General features: G+C 34.6%; 1 protein-coding gene across 2 annotated transcripts in view; it reads right to left on the reverse strand.

Moving 5' to 3' along the window:
- LOC149560269 (uncharacterized) overlaps positions 1-18,770 on the reverse strand; it is a 155,550-nt gene that overhangs the window by 60,151 nt on the left and 76,629 nt on the right. Inside the window, exons 4-7 of one of the 2 annotated variants that reach the window (XM_089824577.1) lie at positions 12,682-12,764; positions 12,507-12,571; positions 12,365-12,398; positions 12,112-12,182 (exon numbers count right to left, since the gene is read on the reverse strand). In XM_089824577.1, the coding sequence (XP_089680703.1) occupies positions 12,112-12,182; positions 12,365-12,398; positions 12,507-12,571; positions 12,682-12,764 (253 nt within the window). Of the gene's footprint in view, positions 1-12,084; positions 12,183-12,364; positions 12,399-12,506; positions 12,572-12,681; positions 12,765-18,770 lie in introns of both variants that reach the window. The other variant, XM_089824578.1, reaches the window with a different exon arrangement.

Raw genomic sequence — 18,770 nt, forward strand, 5'->3', positions numbered from 1 at the left:
GTTGAGATCACATGCATATGCAAAGCATTTGAAAGCTTTGAGTTATACATGTCAAATCTTTGAGACTATTATTAGTTGTCGATTACAACAACTGAAATAAAAGAGGGACACATTGGAAAAGGATTTTTGCAAGCAAAAAATGGGAAGAGATACCGAAGAAGGGAAGCCAAGATTATATCAGTAGAGCAGAATATATAATGGAGAGAAGAAATGGGGGAAAAGATTAACATTTTCTTGTGAACCAAGAAGATTAAGAATGGATGGAGAAAATATTAAAATCATAGGATGATTGAGTAGAGGTGAAAGAGAAGGGTAAGGCGGCTCCCATGGTAATGACTACACTATTCTATGTCATTCTTGCAAAGCAGGAAAATGACATTGAGGAATTAAGACTTATATTGACCATCACAATTTAAGAGGTAAGTATATTTACATAAAACAAAGGAAACAAGACCTTGGAAAATTGAGAATTCTTGATCAAGTAAAGAAATAAGTTGGTTTAAAGCAAACCTAGATGCACTTTCATATTATGTAACCTTTCAGATTTCCTTAAATTTATACTAATCATTTTGTGACCTTAATGATATCTCTTTTGTTTTTGCAGGGTAACCATGGGGGAGTAGGTTGGATCAAATATTCATTGGAGCAACTTAGAAGACATAACATGGATGGTATATAAACCCTTGAACATCGTACCAACAAAAATGGATGCTACAAGTTGAAGCTCAAAACTTCAAACAAGGAGGTGGTTTGAGATCAAGAACAAGGCGAAGAATGCTCATGGGCAAGAAAGATAATGTTCAAAGTTGCGCTGTAATAACCCCATTTCTATGAATTAAATGAATAATAATTATATCAAGATAAATATTAAAAATAATATTTATTACTAAAAAATATGAAATTGATATAATATTATATTATATCACTTGTTATAGTAATAATATTATTGACTAGTTATATTGATACTTCAATTAGAAAGATATATAAAATGTATAAAGAGTTAATAAGATTAGAATCGAGAATTAAACTTATTAAGAAATAACAGGCATTAGATATCAAGATCAAATCAGAGAAGACATATATTGTAATGTATTATTGAACATTAAAATAGATATCACCATATAAATAAGATATAAATAGCTACTAAATTTGTATAAAAGTAATAAGACAAGAGTGAAATATCTAATGACCATAATGGATGATAATATATTAAAATTTATCAATATAGAGCACATAATATAAACAATTGCAATAAACCATTTAAAATTGACCATAAGTCATTACACGTCAGATTATTATTAACTAATGGAAGTTTGTGATTGGGTTGACTAAACCAACTCATAATGAACCGGCACGACTCCTTTAAATATGTTAATGGACATGATAAAAGAAGAGGCTTATCATGGGAGAGAATAAGAGAGAAAAAAACATGAAGCGATCATAGAGAACACAAAGAAAATAAAATATCAAGGGGCGGACCGGACAAGAGGAGAAATAGTAAAGGATATGGAGGATTATCTAGTAAAACAATCTCATTGTTGTCATGAGAAACTACTCATCTTTGAATTTTTTTGAACATATAATATCAAATCAAGCATAGAAGAGGTAGATAACTATCGGCAATAAATGAGGAAATTTGGTAGATAATATAAAAAAACCTTCTGGTAGAATCTATCTTAGCACTTTGAACACAACAAGAAATCCCATTGTCTGGATCAGAGGAGATCGATGGAAATTAAGAAAATGATAAGGAGAAGAGGAAAAGGTACAAAATTCAATCAAACCCATACGGAGCACTAAAGTTCGACATAACAGGAGCAGCGATTTGCAAAAAGCCTCACATGATAAATAGAATGGAATATGAATAGATGAGAAGCAAACACATAGATTAGACTCAACAAACGAATGATAAAGTCTAGCTTTACAAGGAGCTCACATACTAATTATATATTTCTTATATGGCAATGATACTTCTTACAGATGTGGCATAATTGATGATCTAGTCAGCACATATTGTTCAAATCAAGGCTATCGATCATAAGTGGCAACAACAATCACTTCATAAGGAAGAATGAGAGGAGAACAAAACAAAATGACAAATAAGCAAACCAAACTAAGGAAATCAAATAAGACACAAAAGATACTACCATCTTAGTTGTATGATACCATTGGAAAGCATAAATAGTGCTACCCAATAAAAGAGCAAAGAAGTGACAAGAACAACAGAGAATCGAGTAAGGAGGAACCAGTAAAATCCACACCTGGAGCCATAGGAGATACAATCTGCAAAAAGTAGGCGAATAACAAATAATGAACCAATAAGCACCATAGTGGCAGTATTTACATGCGACAAGTAGGATCATGAATACATATAAGCAATTCCACTAAGATCAAAATAGAACTAAATACATCCTCAGTAACACACAATGAACAAGAATGAAGCAACTCTCAAATCATCAAGATCCATTCAATTTTTCATTGCAAAACAATAAACAAAGAAAAGATTGTAAATGTAGTTGATATATGAAGAACACCAACAAGGCCATTACATCTATCCAAGAACCCAATCCAAGATGAGGGGACATCACATGCAAACACAAATTCAGGATCAAGATCAAGATGGAATTTGAAATAAAGAACAAGGGGAAAGAACAGATTTGCAAGGCTACAAGGAGAGAAAAATTATCAACTTGATTTCCTCCAAAAATTCAAGTTCACTTCAAAAAAATCTATCCACACAAAAAACTTCACCACTTCAAGAAGATCAAAGTCAAGGCATCAAGAGAGACATCAAGTTTGAAAGTAAAAACAAATTCAAAATCAAGGCAATGAGAAAATTTTCATGAAGATGGAGAACATTTGACAAGATGAAGAAATTTGGGAATATGTCCTCACAATTGAAGGCTTGATAATGTTGGGTATCAAGAGATATTTTCTCATCACCAAGGAATTAATCAAGTCTATGAGATAAGGATGCCAAGGTGGTGCCTATTGAGGTTAATGAAAGATCAACCCCATAGCTCCCAAGAATCACTTGCATGCAAACACCTGTCACAAAACGAGAGAAGCAAAAGCTATGGAGGCTGGAATTCCCAAATCTACAAATAAGAATTCTTGATGAGCAAAAAAAAGAGATTGCTATAATCAAAAGTGAATTAACGTTACAAAGAGATCAATCTTTATAAAAGGAAATCAAAACCCTAACAGGTAAAACCTAGGTTACATGATAATAATTAATAAAAGAGTTAATTATTATATGCCCAAAGTTTAACCTAAGTAAACTAGAGATAATGAGTGACTTAATAATTAAATCAATATGATTTAATTAATAAGAAAAAACTTTATTACTCTAACACCCCCCCTTAAGATAAATTTAGGGACTAGCTAAAAACCTAGAATCTACCACTGAAAGTAAATTTAGGTCACGGCAACAAAGTCTGATGAGGTACCCAAGCACAACCAAATATTTGAAAAAAGGAGAAAAAGAGAATACCCCATAGAAAAAACCCTACTCCAAAAAGAGATGGAAATAATACTAAAAAAAATTAGTGAAGGACTAAAGAAGCCTCCAAACTAAGGAAAGTCCCAGAAGATAGGAACAAAAGATGATCATGAAGAACACTACTGAAGCGTGAACCTGCAAACACTATCAAAATGTTGATCTAAAGAATCTCCACTGTATAGAACATGATCAGGTAGAGAAGACTAAGTCTGAAGAGCTAATCAATCGAAGATGGAAGGTATCTTCATGGCCTCCAAAATAGGAATGAAAAAATATCTATATGGTAAATGATTCATCTCACCGAAATGCATAGGTATCCAACCACTACAATTGCCTAGTACATAAGATCAAATATTGGATACATAGCTCACTCCATCGAACCAAGAAAGCAATAGAACCAACATAACCCCCCTATAAAGTTGAGAGGTAAGACATCAAAACTGAAACCGAATGCAATATCTCCTGTAGAAAGAACTAGCAACATCGAGAGTGCAAAAGAAGTACAAACACCTATAATGGCACATGTCATCGACACATCATGAGGCTAATGTCATGGAAGGAACACTCACTTGACAAAGAAAGATGGCTAATACGGCTAACATGAAACCCCCCAAGGCACTTTATAATGTAGTGCGAGTACAACAAAACACAAAGATGTACAAGATCTCGAAATGCAATAGAGTGGCACTTGATCTCAATGCGTTTGCAAAAATACTACAAAAGGATGTCAACAAACATCAAAAGAGACATAAGGTTGATACAAGAGATAGTACAACCCATGGAAAATCATCTAAAACAATGAAATCAATCCCAAGACCTGAAACAACCAAGATATCCACCAAAGTGCAAAAAAGCAAGAAAATGAATGGGATGTGCCTGGAGCAAAATTTGGAAAATACAATGTCTCAAGGTATGTCTTCCACAATGCAAAATAGAACCTTTGACTTTGATGACTGCATAAATTGGCAACCAAACAACATCAAAAGTCCAAATAAATTGCACCATCACAATGGGCTCAGAATCATCTTTTCGACAATATCTCATTTGCGAAAAACGGAGCCCGGATGAGTAAGTTATGAAGCAAAAAAAGAGCGCTATCATCAAAAATGAATTAATGTTACAAAGAAATCAATCCTTATAAAAGGAGACCAAAGCCCTAATAGGTAAAACCTAGGTTGCATGATAATAATTAATAAAAGAATTAATTATTATATGCCCAAAGTTCAAGTAAACTAGAGATTATAAGTGACTTAATAATTAAATCAATATGATTTAATTAATAAGAAAAAAAAATTATTACTTTAATAGTGCGTACTTATCTTCAACTAATCAAAAGGCTCCAATTACACATGTTCAAGCACATTCAATTATAATATGCCAAATGTACATGTAGAAGGTATCTAGTGCCTCTACTATATCTATTTTCTCATTAGCTTTCAAAAGCATTATAATTTTCTTATTGACCCGCAAGGAGATGCCTTTGTGCAATTGGATGATAGTATGGCAACCCTAATTAGGATTTGTAATGCATTGCAAGGTAGGAGAATACCCAAAGGAGATGTCCTAGCCCCTAGCAAATAACCACATAACAAAATATAACCAACAACACAGAGATTTAGATCCAAAACAACACCAACTCTCATAATAGAATCGTAAAATTTACATCCAACATGCCTTGTTGTAAGGCCTTCTAGGTTATGTCCAAATACAGAGCAATTACAATAACAGTGCTGCAAGACCTTGCAAGATCCAAACTCTAGCTAGCCCAAACTCACAATCTGGTAGAAACCCCCAAGAAGAATCTAAACTTGTACTCACAAGCCACGAAACAACCTTCTTGTTTCCCAAGCTCACACTTAGCTACTAGCTCTGCCAAACTTCGCTCCTCTCAACTCTCCACGCTAAACTCCATGCTGAATGAATATCCCCCTTGACTCAAGACATCACAAAACCCTCTACTTATACTAAACTAAAACACAAGTCAGCCTAGCAAGTTACATTAAATACACCCTCAAGCCACAAGTCGGCCTACAAAAGACATTAAATTCATGAAATAACTAAATACTTAGGAAAGGCCTCAAATTTGCAATGCATAACTAACTCATATGACAACATAAAAGTACACGCACTTAGCCATAGGTCCAAATGCCATCCAACTATCTAAATCCAAGAACACACACACCAACTCCCTTGGATCAAAGCTTGCAAATACAATCTCCAAAATCTACCAATAAATCAGGAACACGTTACCAATAGTCACCAAAATAGCTCTAACTCCAAGACAACTACTACAAACTTTATGCGCACTTAGGACTAGGTTCCCCAATGTCTCCAACATAACCCTAAATCCGTGAATCGTGATTCCACAAAATCGAGCTCAAAGCCCCTGCATACAAGATTGTTGACTACCCCAAGATGCTCCTGCATCAAACACCCCAACTGCAAAGAAAAAATGTTCTTAGCAGCTGCAACAACATGTTTCAAGGTTTAACACATAAACCCCAAACTGGTTCTTCACATACATGTCTGCCAAGTTATCAACTTGCACACTCTTGCCTTGGTTCCACCTCTACAACTCCTTTTCTGCAATTGTCAACTTCATAATTGTCTTTGATGTACCATAGTTTTGTTTTCCAAGTTGATCTCTAACCCTTTCAGAATACTTCAATTCAATTTGCATAACAAAACTCAGGTTCCTCCTACCAAGTTTTGCATTTGGAAAAGGAATCACGGAATGCTTCCAGCCACCCTTCTCAATGCTACCCTAAAATCATACTACCAAGGTCTACCAAGTAATATGTAACAAGAACTCATGTTTACAATAGCACACAACACCTAATCAACATATTATCCAATCTGAAAAGGAACAAGACACTTTTCCTTCACTTCCAAAGCATGTTTATCTTGCAACAAATTCATCCTATAAGGACCAAGATCTCTCACCCTCTTCAAACCAAGTTTCTGAACCATCTCCTCAGTAACTAGGTTAACAGTCCTACCACCATCTACAATGCAATTCTAGCATTTACGTCCAGACTTGCAACGAGTTCTGAGAAAATTCCTCCTTTGACAAGGCTCCAACATCTTCTTACCAAGCAACACTCTTTGAACAAACAAGTTCTCCTCCTGCTCGAATTCATTTATTGAATCCATATTCTCATTCATCACAACAACTCTTCGATCACCAACCTTTTAGAGACATTCAAAAGATCTATGACCACCTTCTCCACATTTGAAACAAGTACCTTTAAATGCATCTCTAACTATTCTCTTCCTCTATTCAACAGGCTTTGGTTCATCTTCAGCAATATGTTTATCCTTCTCAAGTGTTCCTTCCTTTCCTTACTTTTGAAATTAACTTGATGTCTTCTCTTCAACTTTTCTCCTGCCCTCAGAGCATACTGATAAGCATCCTCAACTGAATCAATCTTCAGCATACCAACCTCATCTTGAATATTGAATCTCAAACCATTAATATATCTAGCCACCTTTTCCTTAAGCAATTCTCTATGTCCAGACCGAATTGTTAACTTGTAGAACTCCTCGGTATAATCTTTCACAGACAAATCCTTCTATTTCAGATCCTGCAACCTCTTAAACAACTCAAGTTCATAATCAGCAGGAATGAACTTAGCCTTCAGTTTAGTCACCATCAATCTCCACCTAGTGATCTGCTTTTCACCTTCTTCTTCTCTATCTCTTTGCAATTCTTTCCACCATAAAGCAGCATGTCCTTTCAACTTAGCTCATGCCAATCTTACTCTGAGCAGATCACCAATATCCTCTAACTCAAAGCAGTCTTCTAACTCAGCAATCCAATCAATCAGGTCTTCAGGATTTAAAGTACTTGAGAAATTAGAAACATTCATCTTATGCTTCAAATTCATGTGGACTCCAAATCTATCCAACCGACCAGCTCTGTTTTCCACAGGTCTCTCCATCCAATCAACTCTATCCTCTCGACTAGATCTAGCAACCTCAAAGTCTTCAACAACTTCATAACCATCTTCAGTACCCACATTCCTAGGTACACCAACTATCTCATGATCTCAGTGACCATATCATTCTTCATCAACTTCATCTCAGATCTGAAATCTAATCTAATCTTCTCTGAAATTTTAGTCTCCACAGCATCACAGGGATCTGCAATTGCCTTCGGGTCCAATCTTCTTGGAGGCATCTTCCACGATCTTTACAAACCCAAAGCAACAAATCCACAAGATCAACTAGCTCTGATACCACTTGACGCAATGCAAGGTAGAGGAATCCCCAAAGGAGATGTCCTAGCCCCCCGTAAATAACCACACAGCGGAATATAACCAACAACACAGAGATTTAAATACAAACCAACACCAACTCTCATAATAGAATCATAAGATTTACATCCAACATACAAAGTTGTAAGGCCTTATGGGTTATTGCCAAATACATAGAAATTACAATAACATTTTTGCAAGACCTCGTAAGATCCAAACTCTAGCTAGCCCAAACCCACAATCTAGTAGACACCCAAAGAAGAATCTAAACTTGTGCTTGCAAGCCACCAAGCAATGTTCCTATTTCCCAAACCCACACTTAGCTACTACCTCTGCTAAACTTCACTCCTCTCGGCTCTTTATGCTAAGGGCTCGTTTGGTAGCTGGAATTAGAATGGAATTGGCATTCGGAATTCTAAAAAAATTCTAATCCATTGTTTGGGTCCGCACAATCAGAATTGGAATTGGGAAAAAGTGGAATCCGATATCCCCATTTGACCCCCAAAACAAGGATTCCAAATTCCTTCAAAATACTTGTTATTTGGAATTCCCGTTTTAATTCCCATTTTAATTCCCTTTTTTTGAAAATGAGGATTTCAACTAAAGTAAAATTTAATTGGGTTTGACTTCCGGATGCCCATTTGGGGGCACTTTTTTTTGCACTAATTTTTGAAATTTAATTTTTTTAAATAGGGGAAAATTTTCTGCTATTACTTGCTCATATATTTGCCACTGTTGAGTAATTCATAGTTGGAAAACTCGCCAAAGGCAAAAACTCGCCAAGCCCCCCAAAAGTTTAATCGGGAAAAACTCGGTGATTTAAAAAAAAAACTCGGGAAAACTCGAGAACTTAAGAAAACCGCTGAAATTTAATTAAAAATATATTTATTTTGCAAAATTTAATGAGAAGATGCATCTAATAAGTTAATTAAAGAGAATACAAAAGAAAAACATAACAACTCTTATGCTATGCCGAAGATTAAATCAGAAAAGAATTCCACAACCAATCTCAGAATACAGAGAAAAAACTTCAATAGATTGGTCTCACTGTGCATACAGCAGAGATATTGAATTGCGAAGTTAAAAGAATTGAAATTGTACTGATTTGAATTGCTTACAAACTGCTGTATCAGTAGCTTCAATAAATAAAGAGAGGCAGTTGAAGTCTTGACTGTGGATGAACTAAAATAGAAGAAGATATTATTACCTAATGAATCTAATAAGGAGATATGTCATGCATTCAAATGCATGGAGAAGTCAAACAAAAAAACTAGCTACCAAACTGCAAGGAAACTAAAATTGTTAAAACATAACTGGACTCTGCGGAGTATACAATACACATCAAATGCTTATTTAACTGAAGATAAAAAAGATTAAGATTGCAATAAAATGCAGTTTATTGTGCAAAGTTGCAAAAAATGATAGTTGAATAGGCATGCATTCAATCTCTAGCAGTTGTTAATACATTAATACTTTAAATACATGCTAGAATATGCATGTCTTAATGTAATGCTCCACTACTTCCTCACTATGATATTTTTCTTTTGTGTTAGCATTTAATGTAAAAGTCAGTATGCACTCCATGATTGAAAAGACCAAATGAAATTATTTGACAAATTGCATAAGCTCCTTTTCATTCCAGCTGAGCATTTCTACATCGTTGAAATATATGAAGCATTGAGGAACAGATTAATGCATTTTCCCACTGAAAATTAAGCAAAAATCTGAAAATCAAGCAATTCACGAGTTTTTGAAAAATACTCGCCGAAATAATTGGCAATTAAACATGGTGCATCCGAGTTTTTAGACCCGCGAGTTAAGTGGTGAAAAACTCGCCAGGCTGAAAAAATCGGCGATTTGTTAAAACTCGCCGAGTATTCAGCGATTTTTCCATCTATGGAGTAATTTATCAAGTTTTTTCCGCTTGATCCGCCTCAGTAGTTACTTCAAAAAAGTTTGGTGAAATAACTTTTTCACATACATTGTTTCTCAATTAAATGAATCTTATGCAGGACAAAAACAATCTACTCTGTTGATTTTTTTCTGGCGTAAAAGTGTTTCCAGGTAAGATTTCGTAAAATTTTAATATAAACATTTAGACTTTGCACCTGTGAGTTTGAATGTTGTGATGATCAAATTTTTTATTGGATCTCTACAAATATATATTTTTTAATGGGATGTTTCTAACTCTTATTTCATCAATTCTTGTGATTCGGATTCATTCAACGAGACTTGAACAATATACAAATTTCATATCAGTAATTATGTGAATTATAGTCAATGGTATTTTTTTTATAGAGCAAGAGTCATAAAAGTTTTAGTATCCATTAGTACAATCTCGTCCTCATCCGTTATGATATTGTTTACTTTCAACATGACTTAATCTTTTTATACTCGTTAAAAATGTTTGGACTTCAACAAACCAAATAAGTATTGAATTTTTTTGCATGATGATAATGCTACAGTTGGATGATAATATTTTGCATGTTATTTTGGCTAGTATTCCAATTCCACAATGTGCAACCAAACGGAGGAAATTTGTATTCTCACAATGAATTCTTGGTCAACCAAATAGTCCCAAATTGGATTCCCTAATCATAATCTGGATTCCAAGTTCCAGAATCCCAAAGCCAGCATTCCGAATGCCAATGCTTAATTTATATTCCAGCAACCAAACGGGCCCTAAATGAATATCCCCCTGACTCAAGACATCACAAGGCCCTCTACTTATACTAAACCAAGCCACAGGTCGGTCTAGCAAGTTACATCGAATAAACAGTCACATTAAATACACCCTCAAGCCACTAGTCGACCTGCAACAGACATTAAAAACATGAAATAACTAAATACTTACGACAATCCCCAAGTTTACAATGCATAACTAACCCATATGACAACATAAAAGTACGCGCACTTAGACATAGATCCACATTCCATCCAACTATCCAAATCCATGAGCGCACAAACCAACTCACTCGGATTGAAGCTTGCGAATACAATCTCCAAAGTCTGCCAATAAATAAGGAACAACTTACCAACAATCACCAAAATGGCTCTAACTCCAAGACGACTACTCCAAACTTTATGCACACTTAGGACAAGATTTCCTAATATGTCTCCAACATAACATAACCACGTGAACCATGATTCCACAAAACCGAGCTCAATGCCTTGAATACAAGATTGGTGACTACCCCAAGATGCTCTGCATCAATTTGTAATGGTCTAATCTTGCCCTTTGATCTTGAATTGATCTCAAACCTCCATTGTAACTGAACAGCTATAAAAGGCCAAGGCCATTTGTAACTCATTAGGAGATTAGAGAGTAGGTTAGGAGGAGACTTGTTGAAATTGTTGTCATAATGCTATCAAGGTGATTATTGATTCATTGTCTTCGTGATGGATTATTTGTGTTACTTTGAAGTGTTGCATGGTTTCTTCATTTCCCAATGTTAATTAGAAGTAATGCCTAGTTGAATGGAAGCGATTTTGGATGCATCCATGGGAACTTGCTTAAGACCAAACCACTACTTGGCTATTAATTTTAAGTTAACCTTGTGTGGTAGAATGGCATATTTATGAGCTTAACTTTGATTTTTTTTGCACATTGATATGCATTGATGGTGTTAATGAAATGGTGGTAGTTTGAACATCTTACATTTACCTTAGGAGACTGCACTAGCTTGGTTGATGTTGATGGTTAAACTAAGTCTAGTAGAGTCACAAAGGCATCAATTGTTTCTTACATTCTAAAAGTAGATTAGATCTTTCTAAACCCTTAGCTTTGCAAGTTGTTTGGTTGAAAGAAGTTAAAATCAAGTTGGTATCATTGATTGAACAGTGTAAGTCCCTTTCTGATAATTAGCATATCACATCATTAGAATTCAGTAAAAGTCCACAATAAGAAGGAACCTTGAGGTTGTCCCATTTGATCATACGATCTGAATACATTGTTTAGCATATGAGCATCTTCATTCAAGGGAGAGTTGGAGATTTGGTGTTTCATCCTGCAATACTATGTATTTGATTCTATGTGCTGTAGTCGAACAAAACTCACATCCACACTACCAACATCTGATTACATCACAATGTTGCACATGTTGGGATGATCTGGAGAATAAGAGCAAATTACTGCAAATTCTTTAAACTATAACACCGAGATAGAATAAACAATTAACAAATTGCAATTCATCATATAAACCAGCTTAATAGTTTGTCTAAATTATTCCCTATGAATATTATTTGGAATGAATCTCCACTTTACAAAATATAAGATATGCTTCACTGTGTCTAAGAAAACCTCAATGCACAGAACCAAAAGCATACTTCTTTGTTATAGTGCAAGCATCTTACAACTTTTCTATCTTTTTTATCTTCTGATCTACTTGACTTGGTGGAACATCAGCAGCAGCATCAATTATGGCCTGCCATCACAGGCATGTGCCTCATAAGAAGACTATTACATATGTCAAAATATTAAAAGGGTAAACTGAGATAACTAAAATTCTTAGTAGCACAAACAGCTCTATGATTTACTAAATATTGACAAGGTCAATATATAGCAAATCACCAAGTTAAAACATGGGTAATTTTGAACACATAATACCTGAAGTTTTCCAAGAGCATCATCAATATTGCTCCTGTAATTTAACACTAATATTATCATTCAGCTATTTCTGTAGAATGGTCATTAAAATGTACAACAGGAATAATAGACAGAACATCAAAAGCGAAGAAAATATGATTACTTCTGGGACCGAGTTTTGGTGGAGGAAACAACAATTTCCCCATCATTATTGATTCGATTTCTTTCCTGTTTGACATCACTAACAAACTAATTATATAGTTGAAGGGTCGCATACACAAAAAGATCAGACTTGCAAAAAAAGTACCATAGAGAGTTCAAAGAGTTCAGTAGCAGACCATTTGCACTATTCTTTCTCTGACTCCCATAGGCAGCCAACCAGCAGCCATTACATTGAACCGCATATCCACCTTGGTATTCACTGAAAAATCCCACATAGAATATATGATAATGTAGAAAATGTATTAATAATCAGTGGAAAAGAATAGTGATTCAAGTGCAACTATCCACACTAGTCTCAGATTTGATTAAAAGTAAAGAAGAAAAATGTGAATACAAATACAAAAAGGCTGTTCAAACATGCATTTTAAGCTGTGAAATTGTACCATACGCAAAAGGAGAAATATCACCCCTGGATCTCATTTTTCTTAAAGTTACCTGTTGGGATTTGGCTACAAGTTCTCAGTTTGGATATACACAATGTGGGAGATACACACACACACACACACACACTCATTCATACATATTATAATTGTAATATATATTATCTTATCATGTATATTATATTATATTTAAAAATTTATACAGCACTAATATATTGTATTTAAAAAAATCATCTATGAAATATAATAAAATTTGACATACATGTATATTAATATGTTTAAACATAATATTGTAAAATTATTGTCCATCTGTATAAACATGATATTTTATTGATATGAACTTTGCCAAATAAGTTGAAGCAGGGAGACCACGAACATTGAGGATTGAGATTTAGATAGCAATGGAAAGCTAAAAAAGAGCACATATTTATAGATGAACATTGGTAATAGTATTGCTTAATGCATAAATAAGCTTTCATGCTACATCGATTTCAAAGCAGAAGAAAAGTGAAAACGTTTTTTGTGATGTCACTCTATAGTAGTTGTATTTTCATCAGAAACCACCAGCAGTAAGCTTTTATGAGGCACCAAACTTCTTGGTAGCAAGTGTAATCTTTATCAGCTCATCATAACAGGTCACATTAACATTCATGAGAGCAGTGACTTCCAGCAACAACAAATTCTTTTCAAGAGATCAAATTTCTAGTCCACAACATCGGATATTGTAACTGTTGATACTTTTCCATCAACATTTTGGATCATATTCCTGTTGAAGATTGTAGCTGAAATAGAGATCATTATCTCATAGTTTGCTATATAGAGATAATATCATTGTATTGTATCAACAACTAGAGAAGATATTTATGATAATATTTGAGATAATATTATATGAAGAGATGTGTCATGTGAAGAGTCATGCATTTGGAAATATGAAATCTTGTTTTTGGAAATTGAAGAGACCTTCCGTTCTGATACAAAGAGTCTCTTGATTATATATATCTCTGAGTGTGTGTGTGTTTGATTACTTTGTGTGTAGATACAAGTTGTATCAAGTGGAAAGGATTGTACTTGATCAATAAAAGAGGTATTTTTCTAGTTTGGCTGGGTTTTTTTCTTCGAGTTGAAGGATCTTTCCAGGATAGCTGTCTTGTACATTTTGTGCCTATTTTTTGCTCTGTTTTTGGTTTATTGTTGTTTATCATTATTTTTGGGCGTTACAATAACATGGTATCAAAGCCAAGTTTTGATAACAGCAATTAAGGAAGTTTTCTTTATGTGATTGCCCAGTAGTTCTCGTATTGAGCTTTGATTTTTTTTGGAGCATATTTAGTTGTCACCCTTGCTTTCCTCATCAATTAACGTCGAATAGTATGACTTTGTTTTGTCATTGATCTATCTTGATCATGCGTGAGTTTTTTATTATGATTGCCTAATGTTGTCAGTGCAACTCATATCACCGGCTTTTAAGACATCCAAGGTACGAATCTGTGCAACTCCAAGGAGAAGGGGGAAATGATCCAATTCGCTCCAACATTGCATCGGTTATTTTGGATGCTGTGGATTTCAGCTGATCCATAGTCAGAATCGTGTAGGGGGGAGAATTTAAATGGATCAGGGAGTATAAGAGATCAGATATTAGAGTTCAGTTTCCTCTGATAGTCTGCATTTTTTGTTTTATCTGATTCAATTATCCTTCATCTTCAGCTATATTTTTTGCCTTATTCTTGTTGTCATCAATGTCTTTCATTTCGCAAGTCCCTGCAGAAGTTTTATCTTCATTATGTTTCACTTCTAAACATTGTGCTCTTCTTTGTGTCAAGTTCTTTCCAGACACCATATGGATGCTAAGGTGGCTTCATTTTTTTTGACCGGCAATTTATTATTATGTCTCTATATGTGAAGTGTGCAGTCTCTTTGATAGGGGTTGAAAGTGTCTTAACTTGTGATTAGATTTCCTCCATTTGTCATAAACTTTTAGTTCCTAAGTCACCCATTAACCAGTAGGAATGCAAAGAAACATGCTTAATTTATGATTAATTGGAAAGTGTATGCTTCCTTGTGTTTTTGGCTCTCATGTGACAAATTTCATTAAATATTGCAGGAAATTACTCCAAAGGCGCCACAGGACAGGACAGATGAAGAATGCCAAAGATATGGATTGCTGCTGATCCAAATTTTGATCTTACTAATGGAGTCGGTTTAAGTTCTAGGGATGGCATTTAGTCTATTTATATCGAATATGGCTTGGGGCCTATGGCCAAAGCCATATTCCTAATTTGCCGAGAATAGTTTTTGATCGGTTAAAAACCAATTCCTTGTTTAGAATCTATATTTTGCGTACAATATACTTCTAAAATTACTTTTATATATATATGTTATGAAGAATTGAAATCAATAATTGTTGTGGATATATTCATTCATGTGTTGAAGTAGCCTGGTTGATCAAGTTTCTTCCCACCACAAGAACCAGAGGAAGGGCCCCCTCTCGGAACCCAAGTGATTATTTTAATTGCTTTTTGATTTATGATGTATGATTCTTATTTGTGAGTAATCTGCTTTTAGTGCGAAGTGATTAATCTTGAATATTGAATAGGTTGTTTAACAGCTCTGTTATAATTTATTTTGAGTAGTGGATCTCAATTTTCATTGTGATAAATTGTTCGCCTTTTGTTACAGACTCATATCCCCTACTACAGTTCAATCCCTTACCTCTATTGTAATTCATATATTACCTCATTACCATGAAACCACCAACGTCCTGTCGCAACCCCACATTCCTTTCATAACCCACAAGTCTCCTGTCACTTTTCACTGCTTTGCTCAATAACTGTTATCACAAGTCTCCTATCGCCACCAACTCTCCTATCGCAATTGAGTCTACTCTATTTGTGCGTGTTTATATATATATATATATATATATATATATATATATATATATATATATATATATATATATATATATCAGAGCACTTAAAGAATGATTCTCAGTATTCATATTAATTGATTGAGTGTGATTATTAATTGTAATTTTCAATATTAGTATTTAATTGATTGGATGTGATTATTAATTGTGATTTTCACTATTCTGATTGATTAATTTGATATAATTATATTATGGTAACTAATGTAATTAGATTGGATCCAAGTGTGAAGGTAGATTTCATCTTGCAAGTCTGAATTCTCTTATGAAGAGAGTTTTAATCTTTAAAATGTGCATTTCAATTCATTAGTTAAAAAGCTTTTAATTTGATTCCTTAGTGTGTAAATTAAATTGCATTCATAACCACTTGACCTACTATCTTCGTCCCCTAAGCAGATTGCCACTATATCTCTCATGAGCTTACGAGTCCTGAATTGACACTCTTAGGGTATTCTAGTCTAAATTATATCTCAAAACAACTCGTCAAAATAGACCCAACTTTACCCTACACTCTTTATGGTGAGTAGTTACCCTTGATGATGGACACTGGTTCTCTTTTGTTCCCACCACATATGTTCATAATGACTGACCTTTGGCTTTCTCTTAAATTTCTCGTTGTTTGCATAGCGAAGACAGCAGGAATATTTATTGTTGTTTCTTTAGATAGAACGGGACATATCATGTCTGATATTGTTCTCACACTTCTGAGGAGTCGAAGTGACAGATCTTGTTCTCAAGCTTTTCTAAGTCATTTAGTTGAAGAATAATATACATTATTCAATCTTCTTAAAGATTAATGTATTGCTCGATGTATGAGCAATATTTATATATCTCCAATGTTTTTATATATTGTGTATCGTGATTTTCTGAGAATGATACTTCGCTAATTATTTTTTATTTTGAACATGTTTTGCATTTCTAATTATTGCAAAATTGTCGAATGAATTGTTCAACGGACAACTAACCGATAATTTCTTTCACTATACATGGACGTGTGAGGAAAATTGGACTACAAGGAGATAAGTATTCAATGATTATATCTTGAAATATTGATTATCTGTTATAGCACTTGGAATATTGTTTGCTTTTAGCATTGATCTCTATACATCTCTTCACAATAAGTTGATTTTATGAGAAGCAATGGGATGACGAGAGATTATATGCAAACAGGGACGTTGCCTGTAGTCTTCGACTAAATTTATGTTGCATATCTTCATTAAAAGAGGAAGTTCATATATACAAGAAATATCCAAAGGGAGACTTTCGAACTTCAGAGGGAGGTCAGGTGACAGTGGGAGATGTCTAATTCCTTGCAAGCTTATGGGACAATGAAACAATTGGAATCGGCTATCTTATTCTACTGATCAAAGTTGTCCTTGCTGAGAGGGAGTCTCGGTTGAGAGAAAACCATGCTTATACATGTCATTGATGAGTTCTCTATGGGTGAAGTTCGAGGTGAAATCCATTGTTAATTGAGTTCTTCTTTGCATGAGAAGTTTGAGCTGAAATCCCTTGTTCCACTTTCTGCGAGTAGCTATGGTGGATCCACCCTCTACAAGTAGACATGGTGGAAATGCATTCCTCTCTAGCAAAAATATGAGGCGAAAGCTCTCATTCCACTCTCTGCGAATAGGTATAGTGGACCACCCTCTACAAGTAGCCATGGTGAAAATGCATTCTTCTTTAGCAAAAATATGAGGTGAAAGCCCTTGTTCCACCCTCTACAAGTAGGTATGGTGGACCAACCTCTTGAGTAAGCATGGGGGAAGACAGAGGTCAAGCGTGTGACTCCATGACTATAATTTTATGTGCTTATGAAGTAACTATGGTGAATTATGTTATGATGAGATAACATGTTTTTATGAGAATCTATGTGATAAGAATTTATCATTGACATTCTTGGTTGCAGCCTAAACATCTCTCTCTTGCTATGAGGGAGTGTTGAAGATTGTAGCTGCGATAGAGTTCTTTATCTCTGATTTTTCTATATAGAGATAATACCATCGTATTGTCTGAACAACTGGACAAGATATTTATGATAATATTTGAGATAATATTATATGAAGAGTGTTGATGTCAATTTTGTACCACTACATAACATATAGCAATTGAATACTTGATATAGAATACCAAACACTCAACCCTCTCTTGAAAAGTCAATATTCATGAAGAGCATGAGAAAAACTCCAAGGTTCCTTACACTTGTGGATACTAACTCAATTATATTAATGTGATTTGTTGGTTAATCACGTAGGCGGGCTTATGTTATTCTTTCAAGGATGTTGGACTTCCGCTATGATGGTGATGAAATCTAGCATCGCAATGCATACTAGCACCAAATGATGTTGATCGTGATGATGGAGGGTATGTCCACCAACAATGCTCCTTATTTTCTAACATTCTTCTTGAATAAACTCCAACTACTGAACTACTTGTTGCTTTACTTCTACTCCTATGAATGGAAAGATTAGCAAATGGATGGGGATCAAATCTAATGAAAGCTTACCAGTGGCTCTACCTCCATAGATGCAATGATTGAAAGGAAAAAGACTAGATTACCACGCAAGGCTTCCTAACAAGCCGCTAGGATGCTAGTGGCCTAATTTACAGATCCCTATCAAACATCCACTAATATCACCATGCAACTATCCATCTATTCTTACTCTTGCTTAACAACTTTCTTGAAATAAAATCTACTTTAACAACTTTGATGGAATTTAACTCTAACTATTGGAAGTAGAAACCATGCAATAACACCAAGTTCTCTTAATCACCATGCAAGACACAACAATGATAGAGAAGCAATTTTGGCATTATCTTAAGCAACAATTTTCTTCAACCCTTTACAAATGAGAGCAAATGGCCTTATATAGGGGCCAAAATTACAACCAACGGTAGAGATTAA

The sequence above is a fragment of the Cupressus sempervirens genome, chromosome 4 (assembly GCF_028749045.1).
Source record: "Cupressus sempervirens isolate cs-2001-9-10 chromosome 4, ASM2874904v1, whole genome shotgun sequence".
Lineage (NCBI taxonomy): Eukaryota > Viridiplantae > Streptophyta > Pinopsida > Cupressales > Cupressaceae > Cupressus > Cupressus sempervirens.